Below are 22,756 nucleotides of genomic sequence, written 5' to 3'. Positions count from 1 at the left end.
GGTGGTGGTGGTGGTGGTGGTGGTGGTGGTGGTGGTGGTGGTGGTGGTGGTGGTGGTGGTCCTTGTCCTTGTTACACTGGCGCACACCCACAAAGGGGGATCGGCCAAGAACCGGGCGGCAGGATCTTAAGTAAAAGGCTTATGGTTTTTCAAACACAAAGTAATTTTGGACTGAAAAAAAATATTGTTCATTTATCGGCTAGCTGGCTGCTCGAGCGAATGATAATGATGATGATGCTTTCTCGCTAAGTAACCTGGCGTGACCAGCCAGTTTCTTCTTTTATAAAGGCAAAAAGCTTCTTTCGCAGAAATTCTGGTATAGGTGTCGGCATCAGTTGTTGTGAGCCAAAAATTGGCTTTATCCTTGAGATAAAGCTCCAAGGTAGATGCAAACAAATAAAAATTATTGGTTCGAGCGTAAATAAAACCCAGGCTTTCTGCTTGGCAAGCAGGAGTTCTAACACAAAGCCAAGCGCTGCTTGGAACTGCTTCCCGAAAGGAAAAAAAAATACTGTTCGAGGGTCATCTAGCGAGGAGTTTCCATAATAACGAACGCAATGTTCGTGGTAGGCGTCAAAATGCGTGAACTGCACAACTGGTTCGTGGACAAAGGCCCACTGATTACAAAGTGCACAGACATATTTAATCATCAGCGTCAACAAAGGCACCAACAAAGTGAGCAGCTGCGTTGGTACACGTGTTTCCTGCCTGCCTGCCTATCTATCTATCTATCTATCTATCTATCTATCTATCTATCTATCTATCTATCTATCTATCTATCTATCTATCTATCTATCTATCTATCTATCTATCTATCTATCTATCTATCTAACTGTCTACCTCTCTGTCTATTTATCTGTCTGTCTGTCTGTCTGTCTGTCTGTGTCTGTCTGTCTATCTATCTATCTATCTATCTATCTATCTATCTATCTATCTATCTATCTATCTATCTATCTATCTATCTATCTATCTATCTATCTAAAGACGGTTTGAAGATTATGACTCGCTGGTCGTGACATGAATATATAATGTCAAAATGCCGTCGCGTACGTCAACAAACCCTCTACGCCAGATGTGCAGCACATACAGCCGCGGGCGCGTATGTACCACAGGTATGCGAGTGTGTGCCACAGGTGTTAGACAAAAAGCTTCAATTCAGCCTAGTTGGAACTTATTCATCTTGATGTTCTTTCGCAAGCACACCTTGACATAGACGAGAATCACAAACGGGCGTCCGTTTGCGTTTCTCATCTTTGTCTCCGTGTGCTTGAGCAAAAACTTCAAGGTGATCGACAGTTTATGTCTACTCAAGAATGACGACAACTGACGTAGGTAATTTTTGACGCGTGAGCATTAAGAAAAAGCTGACATCGGCAGTGTTGACCCGACAAATGCAAAGAATAAATGTCAGGGTCTCAGCAAGAATCGAACCCCAGCTATGTACGTGGCAATTCAAGTATTCTTTTACATAGCCATGCCAGGTTTCGGAACTATACAGTTTTCATGTAGACCCTAATGTTCGGAAAACGTCGGTTGTAGTTTCAGTGCTGGCTATCCGACTTTATAAACATTACATATGTACGTCTATGATACAGCCGTCACGTCGGAAATAATGTGAATTGTAGTTAGGCGTCATCCGCTGTTGCTGATTATTTTATGTAGCCGTGCAGCACCAGCGTGAGCACCAGCGCTTCATTTCAGCTTACCTCTGGTAATATCCATGTTGCTGTTCACAAAGTTAGGCAACGGTAAACAACTCGTTATATTTATTTATTTTTATTTAATACATACTGCGGACACAACGTCCATGCAGGGTAGGCAAAATACAACCCAAAAGTAAAACAATCTTGCTGGTTGAACTAAAGTCGTTAACATACAACTGAAAAACAAAAAGAACAAAAAAAAAACAAATTATAAGTAACCCAAATTATACAAGTGTGAAAAATACAAGTGTGTTAGCTGTTCCAGTCATTAATGGTGTGCGGAAAAAAATAATCTTTGAATCAGTCACTTCGGGCAAAATACTGGGTGATAGCATCCAGGTGATGTTGGATCAAACATATACGGCTGTTTAACGTCGTTGCGTGCATTTGTAGATATCTTTAACTCCACTTAGCAACGTTTTGTTCAATTATAAAATTAAAACACCGTCACCTTCGATCCGCATGCTTCGCACAACATCGCTTCTCAAGGTACGTGGGGATCTGCCGAATTTTTCAGCGCGATATTTGTCATGCTTTCAGAATGATTTCATGAATCAACAATATAAACCGAGCTTGCTCGGTTTAGCGAAGTTATGCGAACAATCAAACAAATTAGATTGGGTATGTGAAAAACATTGCTATAAATCAAGTGTATTCAGCGAATGTCGCAAATTCCAGGGATATATATATATATAAGAGGTGATGGAATTCAGGAACACGGATTGTTGGTATATAGTAGTTGGTTAAAAGACTATTCCGTCCTCTGCAGATGGGAGGAGTAATACAATGACTACATTGTCGTCTTCAGCAACACAGTGTCCCTATAACTGAAGGAGCGTTTCTACGTGCTCTGCAAGTGCCCATTCAGTTATAGCTCGTAGCCATGCCAATCGAAGGTCGCGGAAAGCAACAGCGCTCATCCGATAGCAACGGAGAATTGTGGGCTCTGGTTCTATGAGGCCACTGTGCAACCTGTGCTTCTGCACAGGGAACCGCGAAAAAAATAATCGTCTGGACATTTATTATTTACACAAAAGCGTTTTATGTCGGGCTACACCACGACTGCGCTGACGTATTTCCGTCACGTAAATGACGCTGTAAAATATTACTAACAGGTTGCAAAGACACAAACAATAAGGGAAAGCGCGGTGTCGAACCAGGGACCTCTCGTTTCGCAGCGCGCTGCGCAAACCAGTACGCCACGGAGCGTACGTTGTCATTTTTAACGGTGAGCTATTCATATACGCTCTTGTGGACCCCATGTCCTCACATTGGCCTTTCAGAAAAACTTTTATTTCGCTATGACGGACCATACAAAGTCCTACGCAAGATCACCAACCTCAGCTACGAGATACAGCGAGTCGTCGACGAAGCGCACTCAACGCCACCACCACCCACTGTTGGGCACGTCGTAAGACTGAAGCCTTATGTGTCACCCAACACTCCCCTTTCGTGACAAGCGCCGGGTCGGCGCTCTAACGCCACGGGGTAGTGCCACAAGGCAGTAGTGGGATTGGGGCATAAAGCGGTAGAGGGTCCCTGCCTGAAAGAAAAGACTACGAAGTGGATAGAGACTGGTCCCAGCCCGCCAGTGTGCCAGGCATTGCCGTCGCATGTAATCATCGTAAATATCTGCAAATGTACGTTTCCTGGTAAGATTATCCATAGAGTTAATATAACGCATGTACAGTTGGGAGTCCTCCGAGCTCAGCAACTTCAGTACGTTTTCGTCATCGGTAGCGAGATGGCGCGAGGAGCACGCTTTGGGCGGGCGCGCTGTCATCGTCCCGGGCGTTGACATGTGCGCACGCGTCCACACGGAATGGTCATGCGTGGTCGCTCGCGCATCTCGGGATTCGGGCACTTCGTACCACTTGTGCTTCCACCGCAAATAAGTTGAAGGTCACTTCGCTCGCTGCCGCCGTCGCGCTTACGAAAGGCTGCTGGCACGACGAAGTAAGAATTGTGACGCACTCGGTCCTGTGTATACTTGCGCGCTCGTTTCGTGCATCTTCCTTTCCGTTTGGGCAGTGCGCTTTTGAGCTTCGACAATTGTTTGCCCGCGCTCGTCTTGTCGTTTTGCGCTTTTCGTGCGTGCTTTCTGCGTGACGTGCGCGCTGCAAGTTTTGAGCTGCTTCCCCGCGCGACATTACAAGTTGTTGCTTCAGCATTCACTCCTTCGTTTTGTGGCGAAGCAGGGCACAATAAACGCTAAACTACTTCTGTCAAGACGCGTTTCGCTTTCGTGTTATACCAATTCCTAGAAAGAAGGATCAGCCACGTTTTGTTTTGTTTTTTTGTTTTGTTTTTACCACACGCATCGTAACGTGGTGGATTGAGGATGTAACGGCGCGAAAAAAAAAAAAGGACACGCAGACAGCAATTCTCGTACAAATCTTGAGTCAATGCAGAATACATGTGCTACTGGGCATGTGCCTTCGCGAGGTGTGTGAACAGTCGGCAAGAGAGTCAACTGCACATATTCACATTTGTATGCGCATAATTAGATGTGAAGCCGACGTAGCCAAGCGTTGAGAAACAAGCGACCAGAATGGGGCCAGTCAAGCGTGTCATCGAGTGGGTATGATAGTGATATGCTTCATTCACACTTATACACGTGTATGCTGTGTATAAGTGTGAATGAAGCATATCACTCCTTTCTCCCTCCTTTCTCTGCTCACATCTCGCCCTCAATTGCATTTCCCATCCCATTGCTATAATATACACGACTATTTAATGCATTACCCTCGCCCCTCCTCACTCTCACTTCCCTTTCCTGCCTCCTGCTATAGTGTACTATACATGGCTGGGCTATGCTTTACTTTATCCACATCCTTCTTTCCACCCTCCTCATCCTCACTTCTCTTTCAAATCCCTTGTTATACGATGCATAGCTATGCTATAATTTACTCCCTCTGTCCTCATCCTCACTAGCTCTTCTCCATCACTTTTCTTTGCCACCCGTTGATATACTATTCTACACAAGGCTCTCATTTAACTTCCATCCTCTTTTCACTCCTCGTCCTGGTACGTTCCCCACCCCCACTTCCCTTTACCAAACCCTTGCTATAGTATATTATGCATGGTTATGCTTTGCTTTCCCTTATCCCCATCCTCCTTTTCATCCCTCACCCTCACTTCTTTTTTACACCCCTTGCTATATTATACAATTCATGGCTTTTTCTTTCCCCTTCCCTTATCCCCTGTGTAGAGTAGCAGGCTAGAGCGCATTAGCTCAGGCTGACGCCTCTGCCCTCTAATAAATTCTCATTCTCTCTCTCTCTGGGTGGTCTAGTGGCTAAGGTACTCGGCTGCTGACCCGCAGGTCGCGGGATCGAATTCGGCCGGTGGCGGCTGCATTTTCGATGGAGGCGAAAATGCTGTAGGCCCGTCTGCTCAGTTTTGGGTGCACGTTAAAGAACTCCATATGGTCGAAATTTCCTGAGCCCTCCACTACGGCGTCTCTCATAATCATATGGTGGTTTTGGGACGTTAAACTGCACATATCAATCAGTCATTCATTCAATCGCTCGCTCGCTCACTCTCTCTCTCTCTCTACACTATGGTCTTCGCTCTCCCCTTCTATTTCTCATCCTCGCCATCACTCTCCCTCACTTCACTTTCCCACCCCTTGCTATACTAAACGATGCATTTACTCTCCAACGCTTTTTTTATTGTTGCATTGCACAGCTGTCCACCTCAGTGAATCAGTGGCTGGAGTGCTCGGCTGCTGACCGGAAGGTCACTGGTTCGACGATCTCCACCGCGGTGGTCTCATTTCGATGGAGGTGAAATTGTAGTTGTGGTGGCAGGTGGTGTCGCTCTTTACCCGGGAGACCCAGAGCAACCGTATATGGTCCTTAGCATATACAGTTACTCTAGGGAGACCTAAAAAAAGCCCCTAAGACTAAATCTTGGGAGACCCGGGAGCGGAGTAGCCATGATAAATGCAGCAGGCAGTTCCGGCTGCCACCTTTTGCGTGGCTGTCATAACCACTTGAAAGAACCTTCCAGCTCTCCGATATCATCGCCTCCTGTTCCATGTAGCCACAGGTGCGAGCAGTACACTGCAGTGGCGACGAGGACGGGACTGTATTGTCAAGTGCGTACGCTGAAACATTGCGCAAATTCATCGTGACAGTGGCTTCCATGCTAGGCCTGATCGAGCCTTTTGATACGTCCACGCCGGCAAGGTTTAAGTTCTGCCTTGATACAAACGCAGGCATAGTCTTTTACAACTTCACGTGCACTATTACCTTAGCGCTTCGAGATAGGTAATAGTGCACTTGAATTTGTAAAAGACTATGTCTACTTAGGGCAGGTAATAACCGCAGAACCGAACCACGAGATTGAAGCAACTAGAAGAATAAGAATGGGGTGGAGCACAATTCGGCAAGCACTCTCAAATTATGACAGGTAGATTGCCACTGTCCTTCAAGTGGAAGGTATATAACAGCTGTATCTTGCCGGTACTTAGCTACGGAGCAGAAACCTGGAGACTTACAAAGAGGGTTCAGCTTAAATTGAGGACGACGCAGCGAGCAATGGAAATAAAAATGGTAGGTGTAACCTTAAGAGACAAGAAGAGAGCAGAGTGGATTAGGGAACAAACGGGGGTTAAGGATATCGTAGCTGAAATCAAGAATAAGAAATGGACATGGGCAGGGCATGTAGCGCGTAGACAGGATAACCGCTGGTCATTAAGGGTAACTAATTGGATTCCCAGAGAAGGGAAGCGGGTTAGGGGGAGACAGAAGGTTAGGTGGGCAGATGAGATTAAGAAGTTTGCGGGTATAAATTGGCAGCAGCAAGCACAGGACCGGGTTAACTGACGGAACATGGGAGAGGCCTTTGTCCTGCAGTGGACGTAGTCAGGCTGATGATGATGATGATGATGATGATGATACAAACGCAGTGGTGGAAGAGAAGCGTCGTTTGGCGGTGTTATGCAGCGTGTGCTGCGCGGACACGTTTGAATTACTGAAATCACACTTGTGGCCCCGGCGAAGCGTGAATCCAAAACACTTGCCGTGGTGTTCGAGGTGCTCAAGGCTCATTTTTCACCGCAGCCATCGGGAACAGACCGCAGAAATACATTTTACAAGCGGAATCGTGCACCGAAGGAGACCGTATCGTTTTAGATCGCCGAGTTCCGGTGCCTGGCCCAGCACTGCGCGATTTCCCCAAGTTCGAAGAAATGCTGAGGGATTGTCTCGTGTGAGGCCTCCGAGACGAACATCTGCAGAACCGATTGTTCGAACATCTGCATAACCAAATTAAACGCCTGCAACTGGCCGCGCACTCGAGTGACGGACTGTCTAGCTACGAGTCATAGCACCTGCTATGGTTGTGGTGGAGCGCACCTCGGCGCCAACTGCTGTTTCAAGAACGTGCAATGCCGAGCATGCATGAAAATCGGCCACATCGAAAGAGTCTGCCGCAGTGGCGACTCGAACGACCAGCAGCAAAAACCTGCCGCCCCGACAGCCATGCACGGAATATCAAAGTGGTGTACGACGTGAACTGCCTCATGATGATGTGCTCTACTACACCAGTCTCTACTACATCAATCGCGTCGGCGCAGAATGCGTCTCGCAAGCTTCGAGCAAAGGTTGCTATTGAGGGCCAGACTTGTGAAATAGACATGGACTCTCGATCGGATTTCTCGATCCTCACCGAAAGGACATTCGCCGCCTCCAGCAGTGCAATGGAGAGCTGACACTGGCTTGACTTCTCTTCAGCAGTGGTCAATTATCAGCGGAGTCCAGTGAATGTTATGGGGTCCTGCAACGTCCACGTGGAGTACAAGGAGTTTTCAGATCTGGTGATGGTACTGCATGGTAGCAAGGGGCACCCTCCCAACCTGGTGGGGGTTGGCTGGTTTAGACCACGGCATTATAATTACAGGTGTCTCTCAGGTAAAAAAAATGGTGGTCCACTCTGCGCTCACAGAGTTCAGTGAGGTATTTGAGGAGAGCCTTGGGAACTATGTGGGCCCACCAGTATCTCTGCACCTTGACCCCAACACTCAACCAATGCGGCTCATACATGGAGACACCTTACCTTTTGCAATTCAACCGAAAGTGGAGAAGGAGCTGGTCCGCCTAGTTCAGCAGGGAGTGCTGGAGCCTGTGACACAGCCAATATGTGAGACGCCCATTGTGGTCGACCGTATTCAAAAGCAATGGTGATGTTAGAATATGTGGGGACTACAAATCCACAATTAACAAGGCTCCGAACAGATATCTGATTCCTGTTGTAGTCAGTTGCTGTCATGTTTATCCGGAGGGAAGTGCGATCGTGAATTTAGACCTTGCCAAAGCGTATCAACAACTGTCCGTAGATGAAGCATCAGCCAATGCTCAGACCATCGCCACGAATTGAGGGGCATATATAGTAAAGAGACTGTAGTGAAGATAAGCAGTACTCCCTGAATCTTCAAATGCTAATGGATGGGCTCCTCAAGAACATTCCTGGGGTAGCTCCATACTTTGATGACATACTTATTGCTGCTGTGACTCAAGCGGAACTTGCATGATGTCTTTACAAGGTGCTTCGACAATTCAAGGATGCCAACCTGCTGGTCAAAAAGAGAAATTACGTTATTAATGTGCTGAAAGTAGAATTATTTGGTTCTCTTGTAAGTGCTGCTGGTATTCTTCCCACGGATAAGAAAGTTGCTGCCATCTATGAGGCACCACCTCCCAAGAATAAGCAAGAGCTACAAGCATTTTTTGGCCTGCTCAATTTCTATCACAGTTTTTTGAAGGGTGAGGCCACAGTTGCCGAGGCCCTTTACCGTCTTCTGGACGCAAAGGCAGTGTGGGCCTGGGGAATGAGGCAGCAAGGCATTTGATGCACTTAAGGGCCTCCTCTCCTCGGACACCGTCATGACAAACTATGACCCAACTAAGCCTGTGGTTTTAGCTTGCGACGCAAGCCCTGTGGCCATTGGGGCAAAGGTTAGCAACAGACTAGAAGAGTCTAGGTAGGTACCCGTTGCATTTTACTCGCACACATTAATCAGAGCCAGAGCGCAACTATGCACAGATTGATCTTGAATCACTGGCCATAGTTTCGAGCGTGAAGAAATTTCACGACTATATGAGCGTGAGTTCATGATTGTGACAAACTACAACCCCTCCTGGGAATTTTCGAGCTGGACAAGGTAACCCCACCCATCCTGTCACTTCGAATGCTTCAAATGTCACTCCACATATCAATCAATCATGTTTGTGTCTGACGAGTTGCAACAGTTTTTAGCAGGTAACCTGACTCACCACGCGACGTCTACCTCTTTCATCCAGCAGCCAATAGGCAGGCTGAGGGCATGGTCAAAACAACTAAGGACCATTTGAAATGGATCATCCAAGGCAACTAGAACTGACATCTAACAGCTTTCCTGCTTCATCAGCATGTTACTCCATCCACTAGTACAGGAAGGAGCCCTGCAGAGCTACTTATCAATCACCGTTCCAACACACTTCTAGACAGACTACAGCCCGATAGAATGAAAGATGACTAAGGCCAGACCGTCTGCACTAAAGAAGAGCAAATACCAGTGCGCAGTTTTGCGTTCAAGGGACGCAGCGTATGTGCAAAACTACACTCTTAGACCATGCTGGGTTCGAGCAAGTGTTGCTGAGGTGGTGGGACCATTGTCATACCAGGTTCACACGCCTGACGGTCAGGAACTGCAGCGACATGTCGACCAGATGCAGCGTCACCATGTGGACTCCGAGTTTTCTGAGCAGCCACAGGCCAGAAACTAGCTCTGCTAGGCCAAAACTCGCGCGTAGACACAGTTCAAGCGGGTTGCTGCTGCCCTTGCCATGTCAGGCGACCAGCTTACTTAAAGACTTTCTCTGAAGTACATTGTGGGGGGAAGGGACTGTTGTGTACTGCCAGGTGGTATCGCTGTGGTGACTACCTGCCTGGGAGCGGAGTAGCCATGTTGAATGCAGCAGGCAGTTTGGGCTGCCGCCTTTTGCACGGCTGTCATAACAAACCATTTGAAAGAACCTTTCAGCTTTCCGAATTCATCGCCTTATGTTCCATCTAGCCACCGGTGTGAGCAGTACACAGCAGTAGGGTCCCGTGTACTGTGCGATATCAGGGCACCTTAAAGAACACCAGACGGTCAAAGTTTCTGGAGCCCTCCACTGCGGCATCTCTCATGTTCATATCATGATTTTGGGATGTAAAACCCCCCAATATCATTATTATGCATCGCATAGCTGTACTCTGCTTTCCTCTTTTATTAGCTTCGCTCTCACCCGCTTCACTATTTTTGTGCAGTCGACAAACGGTGCGACTCACGTGAAACAGCTCCTCTGTTAAAACCTCATTTGCAACAACTTTCTCTCCATGTCAGCTTGGCCAGCCACTTATGCAATCACAATATGGCAATCATAAGTGGCAACAGTTTGCCCATCACGCAACATGCCATTTTCAGTCTGATAACGAAATCGCTCTCTACGATTATAGCTATACCTGTGTCAGATGAACTAGCAGTCAGTTGAGGCACGTGCCACCATCCCATTTGCAATTTTTGAAGAGTCGTTTGAGAAATACAGGACATCAAAGTGGCTACCAACTGCATAAATGCAGTACCCTATTTGCGTGATACTGATGAGCACTCTTTTCTTTGTGAGATGTACCGCTTAAATTTATGTATGCACTACAATCAGGCTCCAAAGCAAAATCAGCATTATAATTTTGAATTTTTTTAATGTAATATTGCCAACACGGTACAATGGTAGGCATGCTGAAATCATACAAATGTAGCATTCTGTTGTCTGCCATTGTTATAAAGAGTGAAAATAGCCTTTCTGGGAAGATAAATATAGCTGGTTTCGACTTTTATTACCAGAATTGAAGAAAATATATTCTGCAAAAGAAACATCAGTCTGGGTTGTGGTTATATATATTTCAGACACACCAATATAATTTTTACATGATTTTACAACTTTATATAGATAAAATAGTGCACAGTCAATACAACAATGTGCTATCATCAAGACATAAATACTACCAAATCGGTCCGCAGTCTGCTTTCTTGTTATTTCTGCTTCTTGCTTAACTCAAATAGCGTGATAATTGAATCGATTTCATTGGTCCTGTCAAAATTAGTGAATGTCAACTGCATAGAAATCAAACACAGGCATTGAGATAGAACCCTCAATAATACCCTGGCTTTGCTCCATAACCAAATAATGTCATCGCTAGAATGCCGCATATTGTCCTGTCAAGAATCTTTCTTGGATAAAAAATAACCAGGCCACATAGACTTTTTTCTGACATTCTTTAGTGTGTCTCAATCTATGTTTAACGTTCAGGGTGACTTTCATGGATTTGCTTACGGAAACTCATATTGAGAACTGGTTATTTTTTATGCAATGTAAGAAATTTCTGTAATCTGTAATTTATAACACATTGAAACACTTTGAATAGAGCTAATAAAATGAATATTTCCCTAAAGTTTGATGCAACTTATAGCACCACCCTTTTGGACATTCACAGAATGGTGAGGCTAGTTAAAAAAAAGATTATATAATAATGTTCTACTTTATGAACTAGGTTTGCATGCAAAATAATGGGAACTCTCTTTGTTTGTTCTCATGTGTAAGTTTTGCATTTATTCAGCCTATAGAGTTCTTTGAAAGGCTCCCAGGCATGCATTTATATAGCTCGCACCTTTTTGCGGTCTTGTTTAGCACATGCCTGAAGACCAATTTGGGGTTGGTCGACTTATTCTTGGTTTGCCACTGCTTACAATGCCGCTATGTCCTCTTGATGACCAGAGAAAACTGGTACATCCCTGGTGCACGCAAAGCCCACAGTAACTGTTGCAGGAGGTAAATCCAGCATGTCTTTACCGTGGCAGTACCTTTAGTGTCCCTGTGCATGCTCCCACAGATACACGACTACAGAAGCATTTCGTGGGCACAGAAACAAAATTAAAAGTTTTAAACGTGTGATACAGGGAAGGCAGCTGTGATTTTCAAAATCTTACCTTATGTAAATTGTTGCTAGCAAAAAATAACACAATAAATTGAGTACGTGGCCCCAAATACTAATGCAGCTAACAACCATTCTGCCATTCCCACTCCACTTCTTCCTGCATTTACTTAAAAATACTTCATTCACGTTAATAAATTTCTGGAGCTGAGTTACAACCAAAAGTGGCTTGAGTTGTAGTATGTGTGCATATTGTGCATGCACGCTTTCTTTACGTCCCATAATTTTTATATGCAACCTTGGTGTCTACAGTGGTCAAGACTTTCTATTGGTGAGAATGGTTAGTGTTAGACAGCATTGTTCATTCGCCTTGTTAAATAACACCAACAGCTGCAGTTAACATCCTTACTCATGTCAATAACACCAGCCTCTTGTACAATATATTATCAGAAAATGTTCACAATTAGATGCATAGATACATGGCAAATTGTGGGAGATTCAGTTGATTAATGCCCTTTTTTTTTCTTTTTACACCCTTGTTTCCAGATCGTGCATGCTGGACATGTGCGAGTGCCTCCCATCAGACAAGTGTTACTGTGACTCACTCAATGCCTATGCGCGGGAATGCAACAGGGCTGGGATCAAAATAGATTGGAAGCACATCACAAACTGTGAAGGTAAGCAACTGTCGCCCTGGCCATGACTCGAATGCCAATTCATGAGGGGCACGGGGGAGGCAGCGTAGAATAGGCTCCCTCACCAAGGGAGGGCAGCCAGCCCACACTTGCCTGCTGACCAGTATTACATGCACAAATACCTACCACGGTAACTTAGCAGCCAAGGTGTGGAATTTCTAAGCACAGGTGCCACAGCAGTTGCATTTTGATGAAGCCAAATGCACAAAAAACTGTTTGCTTAGATTTAGATGCACATGAAAAGACCTCGGGCAGTAAAAATTAATCAGGAAAGCCCCACTACGGCATGCCTTGTAATTATATCATAGCTGTGGCAAGTGAAACCACACAATTTAATATTAGCAGTATTATCCCTACCTTGCATGCACACACAGATGTATGCATACTAGCTTCCCATGTGGTACTGGTCCTACCTGTCATTGAGCTGAAAAAGCCAGAAAATTGTTAAGATGCCCTTTAAAGTGATATATACCATCTGGAAAGTTATATATATATATATATACCCTCTTTACTTCATCACCGTGAGGAAGTACCGATGCACAAATAGTTTCTTCACTCTTCTAAGCCCAGTACTAATATCACCTGAAACAGCAGTTACTCAGCACACTTTGCAATTTGCAAATGCATACGTTTCAAAGTTCAGCATGCGGTGACAGAGAGAGTAGCAGGTGGAAAGGTTCATATGCACTTCCCCAGGAGCAAGAAGGTAAAATACTAAGGTGACAATTTTGGGATGTAGTAGCATGTTCTTATGGGAGACACCAAAGATGGTACTTTGGTAGATGATGAGCACAATTCAGTGAATAATAAACTGCGAGTAGCCTCCTTACACTATATACTGTAATTTCAACCATATAACCCACATCAAAAAAAGGAAAGGCAGAATGCACTGTAAAAAGTGGGGGTGTGGGTTATATGCTTTTTTTTTGTTGCTTTTTTGTTGTTGTTTGCTTCTTTTAGAGTTGAAGTAGGGGTGCAGGTTATATGCAGAGCTGAGTCACATGCAAAAAAATATTATATCTACTACTTTGTGCATGCATCTCTTTGAAGTTACACATGAAATCTCATGGAATCAACTGTGACAGCACCCAAAACATAAAGAATGCCATTGAAAGTGATGCACTCACAATACTATTATTGCACATAATATGAATGGTAACGGTACATTTGGACCACAGTCACAGCTTGTGAAGCATCTTGCCCTCTTGTATACAACTAACAACAGAAACATGAAGATCCATGTAGAGCCTTCAACCACTCTGTGTTTTCAGGCTTAAGAAGATTCATTTGTATGTGCGTGTCCTGACGTGCAAGTTATCAGTATCAACCACATGTGTAGACAGATGAATGAGTCTGCATATAGTGCAGAAAGTTTTGTTCTAATAAAGTCACAGGGAGCTTTTATTTCACGAAATTTAATTTTATGTAACTGTAATGGGACAGTTTAATTTAACTAACATGTGCAGCCCTATGTATCATGTGGCTGAAGGCTCACTGCCACTGCATGCAGGAATGCACTGCCCCAGAGGCTCGGACTATACACCATGTGGGCCCCCATGTCGGCGGACATGCAAGAACCACCATCTAGAGCGGCCTTGCCGACGGAAGTGTCAGCCTGGGTGTCAGTGCAAGCCAGGCCTTGTGTGGCACAGGGATCACTGCATTTCACCCAGAGAGTGCCCTGTGGCCTCGTGATGGGCCAGCTGCCTGGTCAACAAACCCCCCTTCACCCCACTTCAACCCTGCCCCCTCCGAGGCCTGTGAACTATTCGAAGCCACGCTCACTCTACCGCAAGCTAGATTCAACCGCAGGCTGTGTGAACACATACCCTGCTTATGGCTTTGACTTGGAATGCAAGTTAACGCATTAATGGGATACAAGAGTAGTGAAGGTGCCAGTGTTCTTGGATAGAACCCTGCCCCACGTCTGGTAGTTTATAATGCACGCAATGCGGTTCCTGTTTATTGCACTGATATCGGCAGTACAGTGCAGTTCTTGCCTGCAGAATATGCTGCATAAATGGGCAACATTCCATCAACACTATTCATTAGATGTTCTGACAATGTTTTTTCCAAAATAATCACACCAAAACTTATGTTAATACTACCTCATTCAAAAATTTGAAGCTGCACAAATACAATCTAAAATTTTCTAGCAATATCTCTAAGATGAATAGACAACATCAAGAAAAAAACTGCAGTAATTTAAATTGTTGACATTTTGTGTCCATTTCTATCTAGTTTCTAAGCGGTCATGGCAGTCAAGTAATTCATGTTCCGCAAACTAATCTGCAATATAGAGGGCAATATAGAGATGTAGAGGGAAGTGGTGGGGGTGGCAAAAAGTGCTGTGTGGTGTGGCTGCTGTTGATCTTACAACATAGTAGCAGGTTCAAGCCTCGGTGGGGCAGTCATAGTCTGTTGTTTGGTTCCTATCATTTCAACAAAGGTGCGTCCAGGTCCAATGTGAAAACATCAGGTCTGACCGCATTCAGACATTGGCATCAGCATTCTGGTCCAATCGACTCGGAGCAGCTTAGCTTGTTATTCACGTTCCGAGCCTGTTGATATTTATGTCTGTCGAAAACTGTGTACTCGCACTGTTCTATGCGCTATTTGTTCTTATTGTACCTCATCAAATGTCATGTGTGTTCGTGGTTGGCTATTAGCCGTAAACATGTGTACTAAGATTTAAGCTACCATACATCATTTGTTTCATACTTGCACATTCAGTTTCGATAACCATTACTGCTTATAGCATTTGTTCAGTCTTGCATAAGTTCCAAAACAAAAGCTGTAAATATGTGCGAGGAAAGAATCAACAGATTATAAGATCATGTTTCATTCTATCAGCCCTATGTTCCCTCTCTGCTTTTATTGCTCTCAGAACCTTCGTGGTCCGCTCACACACATGAGAGATCTGAACTAGCATCCACAAGACGTTGTTTTGTATTCACCATTCCTGTTTTATTATGCACCCTGGTGATGCTAGTGAGTGTATTCTATAGGCTTCAGTAAAAGAAAATATTTATTACATTTATCATATACTAAACTGCTTGCAGTAGAAAATGTTCATGGGAATTCGCAGCACATATAAGCTAATGCTACAATTTTCATTTGCTAAAGGAATTTGCAAAATAAGTCTTCAATGCCCGATAAATTGTCAATATTGCAAGGAATGTAAAATTTTATTGTAGGTGTATTTTCAAGCATTTTATTTTAACCTGATCTATGCATGCAGATCATGGTATCTTAGCTAATTGTTATGGCAGCTGTTACACATATATGTATTGCTGATTTGGCATTAAAGAAATTTCAACTTGTATTAGCCTACACCAAGTTACAACATGGCTTCAAATGTTGTAAGAATAAGACACTGTCTTTTTAAAATTTATTGCAGTGCTGTGCTTTAAAATGTCAATTAGTTCACACACCTTAATTGTTTCATTGTTTTGTACAGTTAGTTTCATGCACTAGCCTTGCAGCATCTCATATGGTGTCTTCTTTCTCAGTTGAAAATTTTAAAACATCTGCAGCTGTCTAACTGTGTTTTAACAGTTATAAATATCATTATCTCAATTTTTCTGTATGCATTCAGTCAATCATTATCATTGCCTCCGATTGCCAGTATGGAATTCTCCGTTACTATTATCATTTGCATTCATTAAAATGTTGAACCTCAGACATTGCATGAGCAGATAAAGTTTTAAAGCTCTCTGCAATAGTATATTGTGATGACTTCAGCCCATTACAAAACCAACTGTCACAACGTGGGTTGAATTGGAGATGAAAAAAATACTCCTTTTAATACTATGATCTTAAGCGTATCATTCTTTTTTATGTAGGTTTTGAGGAATTGCCAGTGGCAGTCCTTAAATATGAACTGAACAAAACAGACAGATATGTGTATCAGCCTCAGATACTTTTATTACGTGAGACGCTGAATTTTAGAACACAAATTATACAATATTTAATTATGCTTAATGTTTAAAAAACCAGCCAGAAAATGGTCAAATTAATTGCTGCAATACAAACGAGCACGATCCTTCAATATATATTCTTCTAAGCAGGTTCATAGTGCAACATCTGTTTTTGAGTGACAGTGCCACCTCCAGGTGGAAGTGATAAGCATCATGAGTTTTTTACTTTCTTTTTTTTGTGCTCCCATTGGCACCATTCACCTCAGGACAAGTCTTTCCATGAGGTTTAGTCACTTGAAACACCTTAATGCCACCTAATAATGCAGCCGCCTAGAAATGGCAGTTATTATTTGAAGGTTATCGAGCAGAACTTCTTTTTTATCTTTTCTACGGAGAATTACTCTCTGCAACATATTTACGTGACTTTTATTATATCATTTTTTCATAACTTAGAGAAGTGTCATTTTATTTTTAACTTGAGGAAAAGAATCAAAGTGTCAAATTGAAACCAGCCTATTTGAGAAAAAAAAAAGCTCCGATACATAGCAGTAGAAAGTATAGGTCTGACAACTTTAAAGAGACAAAAGATTCACAATAAGCCAACTAGTTTTGATGTCACAGCTTCTGTGTTGCAGAATTTGGTTTTGCAATATTTTTTGTTCATCAAGAGGGGCAGCATATATGCTGGTTTTCGTACGTGCTAAAAATAGTGGTGCCCCCAATCTTCACCTCATGGGTACTTTGCTGTTGTGACACTTCAGTATTATAACAGATTGTATTTGTTGTCTACTAGAAAAGTTTACGCTGCATGTTGTGGTTATACAGCAGACTCATTGCTTTTAAGTGCATGCTGTGGTCCAGTTTTGGTGTCCTTCAATATCTTATGCCCTTGACTTTATTATTTTTATTTTTATTTTCAACCAGTCTGAGTTGACAGGCAGTAGTCCTTTTTTTTGTGTGTACTGTTGTGTCAAGCACGAATGTTGTTGTGACCATATAATTTATTTAGGTTCTCTAGCACCATTTTTTATGTGTATGTGTGTACTTTGATCACAGTTCATTCTTCTTTAGTAAAAAGAACAACATTTGGTTATACTGTCAATTCAAGTGGTTATATTTGTTTTTTGCATTTCTTGCCTGCCAAGTTAAAGCATCATCCCTACTTTCATATGCATCAATCTTGGTACCAATGTCTGCAGTGGCATTATAAAATCCCATTTATGAGGTAGTGATGAGTTGCATTCATTTGCAAAAAGAGAGTTTAGAAAATTACTGTATAAGTTTGCCCTGTGATAATATGCATTGTACTTAATGTTCAATCATTTAACTTATTTCACACACATCTGTGCATTTTGCGAAAAATCTTAAAAACATGTACGAGCTGTTTTAAGCTGAACAAAATTAAACTTGGGATTCTTCAAGTGGGTTTATAATAAGAGGTGTGTTAGTTTTTTTGTCCTCAATACGAGTTTATTTTGTAAAAGTGTGACTTGTGAATTCAATAGTTTAATATTAAATCTGGCTATGTTTAGGAGGATTAGTTCTCAGCAGCTCTGAACAGTGAACACTCGTAAACTGTGTGTTAAAGCACTGGACCAATTGGCATAGTGTATAATTATGCAATCCTGTTGTGACAGTAGTATATAGTGTTCCTCACCAATCTTAACATGCACCACTAGTGTAGAAAACCTGTCTTTCTGCTTTATGCTTCTATAATAAATGCTTGCACGATGTTAGTGCCACTTATATGTACATAATAGTTGATATATAAAGAATGTTGTGGTTTCATGCTCAGAAAGTCTGTCTTTAGTCCACATAGCCTAGTCTGTGCCCACATTATATGTACTGAAATAAAAAGAGTATATTGAGTACATGTACCACAAAGCTAAGTTTTAGAATACTTGAGTAAACCTTTCTCACTTTCTGATAGCCCAATGCTACAAGAAGCAAGAATACTCGGCACATGGTAACCCAATAAATTCAGTGCAAAATTTAGTACAATCAAGAATAGTGATAAGATGACCGTAAATAGAATCCCAGTCCTTTTGTGCTGAACTGAGAAACAAAACACGAGTGTACCAACTTTCTAAAGTGCCTGACCTTGTTAAGCAAAGGCATGGTTAAAGCAAAAACTTTCTTTTCTTAATAGTAGAATGTAATACCAAAGCTAAGAAGGCATAATACAAGTTACAATTAAGTGCTTTTACCACGAGAATCTTCCAACTAAGGTGCCTCAGTGACCACAGGTGTGCACAATGAGGAATCCCACTTCTAAACTCTACATTTTGAAATGAAGTATGGTCATTTTTCCCCAAGCTGTTTAGATGCAAAGCAGCTCTTTGACTAGCCTGTGTAACACTCTCTCCATACCAATGCACTGTGCGCCGCAGGTGTTGGCACAGTGCTAACTAGGTCACACCACTGCTGCACATTGACGTCACTCTCTCCCTCACCTGCGGCGCCCGTAGTTGCCGCCTCGTCTGTTTGCCCGCAACAGCTGCTGCGACTGCCGCTTGCTACACCGCCGACTCATCAGTTCACGTGCAATAAACCTGATGCGTGCCTAAGGTATGCGTTGAAACATGTCTGTACGGGTCACCTACAAGACCTATGCAAGCCATCGCTTCAACCAAATCTTCTAGAGCTCACCGCAGCACCCGTGATAGCGCCGTTTAACCCGCGATGCCACCTGTGCCCAACGCTGCTGCTTCGCATCTTATCAGGGTTCTCTTCGAGGAGATGGTCCACTTTTGTCTTTCTGTGTAAAAGAAGGTGAAGGCTGCACTACGAGTGTAATTATAGGATTTAATTATAGGTGAGTGCCTAATTTCTTCCTTCATGCCACAGCCAAGCCATTTTATCTTATTTACAGCACTTTCGGGTTGAAGGAGTGGCGCCATCATATTTTGAGGCTATAACAAGCCCGTTGTGGGTTTTCTTTGTTTGCAAGAACACTCCACACGAATTGTTGAATGCAGCAGACGTTTGGAATATATTTTATTTCACTTTCAAAGTGTACCTAAATGCTCATTCTCTCGATAGAGGCCCTCCGCTAGCGTGTCGAACACTGACATAGCTCTATAGAAAGGACAATAAAAGTTGTAGTGACATAAACCAGATCTGTAGTGAGCATAGGTGTGCACCTGGGTTCCACTTTATGGGGGACGAAGGTTCATCACAGCGCCCTCCCGCCTATTATATCAGTTTGGGGATGAGTGCCATGGCTATAGCTTCTGTGGCTGCTGCAGCTAGCCATAGCAATTTTTTGTTTGCATATGCATTTTTGTTACATATGCATGCTTTTTGTTGCATATGCAATTTGTTTTGCATATGCTTGTATGGCACATGAGTGCAAGAGCAGACAATACATCCCAGCTTTGTGTGGTCACGTGACCAAGGCACCTACACTGCTACGTCATTGCCCAACTCGACACCCAGTTACCAAAACTGAGAGTTGTCCACATAAGTAAAGCAATTTAAATTATTTATCGAGAATAAAAGAGCTTCAGTGCATGTATTATGCTTCTTAGAGCTGTAGGATATGCTTGCAGCAAATAACACCCAAGGCACCACCCTTTTTAAATGGTGGGTCAACTTATAGTGTTTATAATTTCTGTCCTTTGAGTCTATATACACTCATTTTCACTTTCAACACTTCAGAATGCTTCACTTATAAGTACTTTATGTAATGAAAATACAATTCAGTAACACCTTTACACAAGACCTGGCAACATCAGCAGACGCTGTAGCCTCTAATGGCACTTAATGCACCTGTCAAAGTGACCAAGCATAGGCACATGTGCGGTCATCAAACAAGTTTGACAGGGCCTCTTACCCAACTGCTTGATACTCATTAACAGTACCACAGAGAGAGTTCATGAAAAGCCACCTTGAGGAGTGAGTACTCAAGTCCATGTTACACTGTAGATGAGAATCTCAGAAAGAAAGGCATAGAATATTGGAAGGTCACACTGTAGATGGAATACGTTAAAACAACTGCTGTAAAATATGTAATTTATGTGTTAGGCAGAAGCTTGCAAAGTTCATTAGAAGTGCTGTGAACTGTAGTTACACTTCTCGATTTTCTCAGTGCCTCTACTACTTTTATGATTGTACAGACACATTATATTCCATGACATGTTATCTTGGCAATAGATAGGTAGTAATAAACTCTGTTTCCCAACAGAATGGCTGCTTGGTATGGTTGGAAAAACATTTCTTCATCAAAGACTATTATTTTATTTTGCACACAATTACCTGGATACATTGCCAACTCTCTGGCATCATCCTTTAGTGCATTGTTCTGTCACCTTCTTTCCTTTATAACAATGACTTGTGTACAAAAGCTTTTCTTTGATGAAAAAGTCTCTGTCCTTGATGCTCCCCTTCCCCCACTCTTTTTTTTTTACTTAAATGGCTATATGTAAGGACAAAGGATACACATATACTCTCATATTTCACAAGAATTGGTAAAGAATGAAGCCAATAATTTACAGTAAGCACAAATACAAGAGTTTTTACAAAAAGTTAATGTGCTGTAGCATATCTATGATGTCATAACACAAGTTTGCATGGCAGAAACTATAGAAAAAGTTTGTGCAAAGCAGTGTTTATATACGGAGGAGGTGAGGCATGACTTTATTTAAAAGTGCAGCATGCAATCCAATCCCTATATATATATGTGTGTGTGATGTTTTGTAGCATATATACAAAAATAAACTAAAAAATTTCCCAAGCATTTGAACCCAGGCCTCAACCATCCCTCTGGCTACTTCTACGCTGTAAAGGCATACAGTGTCTTCAACAAGAAACAGACTTTTTCTTAATGAAATCTCAGTGACCACTATGACATTCATTGTTGAGATATATATATAAATCAATGATGTGCTGATTTTGTATGGTAGAAGTCCCTTTCATGGTGGTTTGACTACACTAGCTATATTTTACTGGTATCTCTAGCATGTGCACAATGGATATCATATATGAACATGCTAGGTACATTGCATTGAGGTATTGGAGCCATTCACAGTGTCTACAATTATAAAACACATTCACATTTGACACTTTCATTTCAGAGCATATATATGTGTTACATGCAAAATAAACGTTAACGAGAACTAACATACAATAATGCCAAGGAAAGTATAGTGGATATGTTATTAGAAATGAGTGTAATTTAAATGGAAAGAAAGAAAAAAAATGCCAGGCTTGCATGGAAGGCACCGCACAGTCACAGCGAAAGCCAGAAGAGTGGCCTTTCAGAGCCTTTTCTCAACACTCATTGGAAAACTGCTGCAAGCACACTTGCTGGGTACCTACTACGGCATTAATATTGGTAATTTCTTGGTAGTAGACCAGCATTCACAATGGTATTTTTTGCCATTTTTCACAACAGCATTCACAACAATCGTCAGTGGCTGACGACGATGAGGAATTATGCCTGATGTGGGTATGCACCACAGTTAATAGGTGAACAAGAACAAGCTTTTGTGATGGGTTGAAGAATTGGACGACCCACTCGTTACGCTTTTTGCATTGTGTGATGGCTTGTTGTCCTTTTGCTGTTCTAAAATGGTTTATTACTCATATTAACGCGATTCTTTTCCTGATATCAAGCCTGCCTAAGGCAAGTTTGCGAACAAGTATCAAGCACTGGCATGGCTCAGATAACAAAGAAAAAAAAATGGCATTACTCAGTGGCACAATACTGGGTTGGCGCGTAGCGGACCTGGGTTCGAGCCTCACTGTGTCCTTGGTACTAGGTTTTTTTTCTTATTTCGCAATAGTGGTTACGAACACCGGCGGCGGCGGACAACTAAGCCACCACGCGTGACCTAAGTTTTCATCTCATAACAGCTTTCTCTGTAAAAGTTGACGAAAAGATAAGTTGCCACTGGCAGGGACTGAACATGTGACTTGTGAATAATTCATCTCATGTTCTATCACTGATCGAGCTACGGTAGCAATCATTTCTCCATCCACTCTATACAGTATTTATGTGCATTTAAACTTGGGAGCGTCAATCAGCGCTGCCTTTTGCCGTTGGCACAAGTGTGGAATGCTATTTTAGGGGCAAAGCTCCTTAAGTCCGAGGCTTGTCCGTTGGCGACATTGGCATCAGTTGTAGCCCAGCACATGCAAAGTATGCACTAAAGGCCATTACGATTGATGACGATGATGTTCTCGAACGACTGGCTTGTGCAGTATATGATGTCTCGATATGCTCTACGATGCATTTCATATGACTGGAAACACCCAACAAATACAAGGGGAACGTGCACAGGCCTCATTTTGCCAACTTCAGGCCAGATCCAATACCACGAAATGATAATAATGAAGGCAAACGAAATTGACAACTCAACACAACATTGCATTTATGACCAATAAACCTTGTATATAACTGTACACTGATTTGTCACTCATTTACATGCGTGAGTGGTCAATATCATCATTGGCTCATAATCTGAACATGGCAGAT

The 22,756-nt window shown here is 42.7% G+C and overlaps 1 protein-coding gene across 1 annotated transcript in view; it reads left to right on the top strand.

The window, feature by feature from the left end:
• Positions 1-18,162, top strand: part of cv-2 (crosveinless 2-secreting protein) — a 274,346-nt gene extending 256,184 nt beyond the window's left edge. Inside the window, exons 16-17 of the mRNA XM_037427162.2 lie at positions 12,210-12,340; positions 13,869-18,162. Coding sequence (XP_037283059.1) covers positions 12,210-12,340; positions 13,869-14,053 — 316 coding nt within the window. The 3' untranslated portion in view covers positions 14,054-18,162. The remainder of the gene's footprint in view (positions 1-12,209; positions 12,341-13,868) is intronic.
• The last annotated feature ends 4,594 nt before the right edge of the window (positions 18,163-22,756 follow it).

This window comes from Rhipicephalus microplus, chromosome X (genome assembly GCF_043290135.1).
Source record: "Rhipicephalus microplus isolate Deutch F79 chromosome X, USDA_Rmic, whole genome shotgun sequence".
Taxonomy (NCBI): Eukaryota; Metazoa; Arthropoda; class Arachnida; order Ixodida; family Ixodidae; genus Rhipicephalus; species Rhipicephalus microplus.
Note: the sequence above shows the minus strand (reverse complement) of the source record. Positions and strands in the feature narration are given on the sequence as shown.